The 4,710-nt window shown below is 47.9% G+C and overlaps 1 protein-coding gene across 1 annotated transcript; it reads left to right on the top strand.

Moving 5' to 3' along the window:
• Nucleotides 1-1,187: 1,187 nt before the first annotated feature.
• On the top strand, nucleotides 1,188-2,528 carry LOC123059881 (E3 ubiquitin-protein ligase SINA-like 5). Its single transcript, XM_044482412.1, has 2 exons — nucleotides 1,188-1,511; nucleotides 1,608-2,528. The coding sequence occupies exons 1-2, from the start codon at nucleotides 1,290-1,292 to the stop codon at nucleotides 2,304-2,306; spliced, it is 921 nt and encodes a 306-aa protein (XP_044338347.1). The 5' UTR covers nucleotides 1,188-1,289; the 3' UTR covers nucleotides 2,307-2,528.
• The last annotated feature ends 2,182 nt before the right edge of the window (nucleotides 2,529-4,710 follow it).

Below are 4,710 nucleotides of genomic sequence, written 5' to 3'. Positions count from 1 at the left end.
CACCGCAAGCTTGCCCATGTCGACACCCGAGCAAGGTTTGGAGCGGGCCAAACCTGGATGGCTCAAAACTAACGTCGATGGGGCTTACCTGGAGCAGGCGTGCAATGGGTCACCAACATGGTGCTCCAGGACGGTTCCGGTGGCATCATCTTCACATCATACCACCACTTATTCACGTGTGATAGTGATCTATATGTGTAACTAGAGGCTTGCAGTGAAGGAATTGCGTTACCATTGGATGGAGGTCACTTCCGTTCATCATTGAGATGGATAGTGTTAAAGTTGCTGTAGTAATCTCCGATCCCTCGGTTAATAGATCTCAACATGCTGCAATTATCCAGGACATTGCAACCTTGGCGTGAAGGGAGACAGAGAGATTGTGGTGGATGCTATTAGAAGAGAGAGTAATCATGTTAGCCATGAACTAGCTATGATTGGGAGAGGCGAGATTAAGATGGTTGTCTTGTTACATGCTGGTCCTGAGAGGGTTGCAAACTTATCTGAAGTGGATCGCCTTGGTCCAGGTTAATTAATATGAACCCCTTTCCGTCGCAAAGAAAAAAGGCTGCATCTATGTTCAAATCTATTTTCATCCCTAAACTAGTGGTCAAATCTTGTTTGGGTGAAAAAACTCCTAATCAAACAAATTTTATGGTAATGCTAAAAATCTCATCGAATTTTTAGGCATGAAAAAATAGAACATTTTTTTATGACAAATTTAGTTGGCGTGAGGATGACAAATTTAGTTTACGAGCACGACAATTTCCTAACATTTTTTTTTCGGAAATGGGGCCGATTTGCCATGCTTATCAACTAAGCACACCATCCTCGGCAAACCAACATCCGGTAGTCCGATAAAACAAAATAAATTGAGAAGGATAAAAAACAAAGTAATTGATCATCGAATTTGAAATTCAATGAAGTTTGGGGAAAATTAGAATCTGAATAGAAATATTTGGAAATCCCCAAAAGAAGTAAAAAAAAGAAAAGAAAGGGGTGAAATTCACCGAAATTGGTACTAGTTGTTTTTGTGTAACAAGTGCACGAGCCTATTGAACAATGACCATGAAAAGGAAGAGCATTTGGCGGGCAAGGTTTCAAAATTTGAAAGGGAGAAGCGAAATATGTGTCTCTCTCCTTCACGTGGCTGACTACTCCCCACCCCACCCCACCCCACCCCACCCCACCCCACCCATGGCCATTTGAGGCAAAAGAGCTCTCCCTCCCCTCCCACCCTGGCCGGCGGCCGCATTCCCCTTCCCCTCCTCTGCTCCGGCAAACAGGACAAGATGGGTCGCGGCGGCAAGAAGCCCAGGGTGGAGTCGCCCGCCGCCGACGTCACTCTCGATGACGACGTTCAGGAGGTCAAGGAAGAAGACGAAACCGGAGCCATGGCGGTGGTGGCCGCCGGCAGCGCCGCCGCCCCGCGAGTGGAGATCCTCGTCGAGTTCGACAAGTCCCTGCTGGACTGCCCCCTCTGCTCCCTGCCCCTCAAGCCTCCCGTCTTCCTGGTACGCCACAAATGGATCCTCTTTGCTTCCCGTCCTTGCTTGATTGATGCGCCGATTGCTTGAAGAACAAATCAAGAAAATTTGCTTCTTGTGCAGTGCCCGGCGAAGCACGCGGCGTGCGGCCCCTGCGCCGCGAACCTGGCCAGCAAGTGTCCGGCGTGCGACGGCGCGTACGAGCGCGACGAGGGGGCGTACGGCTACCTCCTGGCGGTCAGGGTGCCCTGCCCCAACCAGGCGTACGGCTGCGGGAGCTCCGTGGTGTACTGCATGGCGGGCGACCACCGGCTGGTGTGCCCGCACGCGCCGTGCCGCTGCCCGGAGACCGGATGCGGCTTCCTCGGCGCGCCGCCCGCTCTCCGCGTCCACCTCGCCGAGCGCCACGCGTGGCCCGTGACAAACATCGCGTACGGCTCTGTGCTGGAGGTCCAGATGCAGCCCGCGGAGCAGGGGCAGCGGCTGCTGGCCGCGGAGGACGGGGAGCAGCTGTTCCTGCTCGTGGCGAGCGAGCGCGGCGTCAAGGTGGTGCGCGTCACCGTGGCCGCGGACGAGGACGGCCCATCGGCGTCATGGTACAGGTGCAAGGTGTGGGTGCACGCGCCCGTGGACACGGACACCGGCCACATGGACGTCCTCATGCTGGACGCCAAGGTGGAGAGCTGCGCGGTGCCCTCCGAGGAGGCGGCCTTCGGCGCCGGTGGCAGGTACCTGCCGGTGCCGCCTGACATGCCGTCTGACATCCGTCTCCGCATTGACAAGCAGGTCAAGGCGAGCAGGAGCCCCCGTTCCCGTGCCTGAGTGGCTTGCCAGCTTCGGTTCTTTATCCCTTATCTATTAAGTACGTATATATATCTACCATGGTTAGACATTGGCGATTTGGTAGTGAACTCTGAACTGGTGGTAGTGATCGTCTGATCGAAGTTTGGACCTTGGCTGGGATTTGATTGGTTTTGTCCATGGCAATGTTTCCCAATGTATCGCGTAGGCTATATACGCAACTGATCATACTTGGCCTGTTCATGATCGCTTGCCTGTTCATTTTACTTGTTTGACTGCTGCACTTCTTGCAAGGATGAACAAATGTCACTTTGTAGAGTTTTTGATTGTTTGTTTGTGAAATCTGAATGTAGCAGCTAGCTTGGACCCTGTTTCCAATTAGTAGAGAAATGCAAGTTTAGCACATACAGCATATAGACAGAAGACAAAGTTGCCTGCCATTTTCTCTGAAATTTAGGAGGCATAATGTCAATGTATTAGGCTGCTGGTGTTCTTCCTAGGATTCTCAAATGGGACCTTGTAGGATGTTAACTGTCCGTGTGTCGAAGCTAGAAATCCAGCAGTTATGACTGAATTTCTAGTCTAGTGGGTAGTAGTGGAATGCCAGTCTAGTTGCTCTTACTATCTAGGATCTTAGTGGTTAGTGTCTCAATTTAACTGAATATGGTTTTCCATGACGTTGCCGAGCAGCAGCCGGCCTGTTTTCATTCTAGTGGGGAGGATGATGTTTTTCATGGCTCGCATTGCGCTCTGCTGGTATGAACTTCTGAAAGGATCGCGCGATGAGAGGCATTGCACGCCATTGCCTGTTTCTGCAAATCTTATGTTTCTTCAGGTCTTAATCCGTCATTCGTTCCTGCTGAATGTCATGCTAGTTTCCTTATTTTCTTCAGTGTGAGGCTGGACATGTTTTGTGTTCTCTGCGCCCAGCTTCAAGGTGATTGCTCGATCGTCACCTGCCTTATTTGCTTCCTATCCCTCTGTTTACTTCCTTTATCTCCGTGGATGTAGGCTGCTGTAACACACACTGCACATGGACACGCTCAAGCCTACCTGCCGTATTCTCTGAAACTTATATGTGATATGCTAGTGCATTAACATTTCCATGGCATAAATTGCAGTTATTTCTTGTTTGTTTCTCAAAGAAATAGATGTTACTTTTCTGGATGCTGCTGTTCTTGCTAGGATAACCAAAAGACACCTTTTATGATATTGATTGCTGGTGTCTTGAAAACTGGGGATGTGAAATGCTTGTTTGGCTGGCCTCTTACAATGCAGTAGATGATGTGTTTTTTGGCTCGCATTGCGCCCTGCTGCTATGAACTTTTGAAAGGACAGCACGACGGAAGCCATTGCAAGCTATTGCGTGTTTCCCGAATGTTGTGTTTCTTCAGTTCTTTTTCCATTCTTCGTTCGTGCTGAACGTCATGCTAATTTTCTTATTTTCTTCAGTGTGAGGCTGGGCATGTGTTGTGTTCCCTGTACCATATTCAAGGTGATCGCTCGATCGGCACCTGCTCCATTTGTTTGCCGTTCTTGTGTTTACTTTCTTTATGTGTGTCGATGGATGCCTGATAGGCTGTAGGCTGTTGTAACACTCACTGCACATGGACACGCTGAAACTTGCCTGCCGTCTTCTCTGAAACTTGTATGTGATATGCTAGTGAATTAACATTTCCATGGCATAAATTGCAGTTATTCCTTGTTTGCCTCTTAAAAAGGAATAGATGTTCCATTTTATCACCTTTTACGATCGTAAAAGGGGAGTACTTTTCTGGATGCTGCTATTCTTGGTAGGATGACCAAATGGCACCTTTTTATGATCTTGATTATTGGTGTAGTCATAACTGGGTAGTCTAACATTTCCTCTGAAATTTGCCTGCCATTCGATCAACATTTCCTCTGAAATTTGCCTGCCCTTCGATCAACATTTTGGTGGAATAAACTGTAATATTTCCATCTATACTTGCTGGGTTGCTGGTGCTTTTATTGCTAGGGTTACCAAATGGGATCTTGTGGGATGTTAGCTGTTGTCTCTAAACTGAAAATGTGGCAGTTGTGAGTTGTGACTGAATTTCCAATCTAGTGGGCGGGTAGTAGTGGAATGCTAGTTTAGCTGGTGTGTTGCTATGTAGGATTTTATTGTTGGTGTCTCAAAACTGATTATGTTGTTTTCATAACATAACGTGAGGAGCAGTTTGTTTAATAAAATGTGAGTTTAGATATCTCTTTTACTATGTAGATGATTGATATTCTTCTTGTTTCTACATGCATTGCACACTGTTTTTATGAACTGTATGTTGCAATTTCTTCTTCCTAAGAATGCATCGATGTAGATGCTTTCCTGATTTTTATTGGGAGTAAAATCAAGAATCTTTTCTCCCTGTTTTTATTGGGCGCAAAGGTGAAAGTTGCACGCTGCTTT

Source organism: Triticum aestivum, chromosome 3A (assembly GCF_018294505.1).
Source record: "Triticum aestivum cultivar Chinese Spring chromosome 3A, IWGSC CS RefSeq v2.1, whole genome shotgun sequence".
Lineage (NCBI taxonomy): Eukaryota > Viridiplantae > Streptophyta > Magnoliopsida > Poales > Poaceae > Triticum > Triticum aestivum.
The sequence above is the reverse complement of the archived record's forward strand: the minus strand, read 5'-3'. Positions and strand labels throughout refer to the sequence as shown.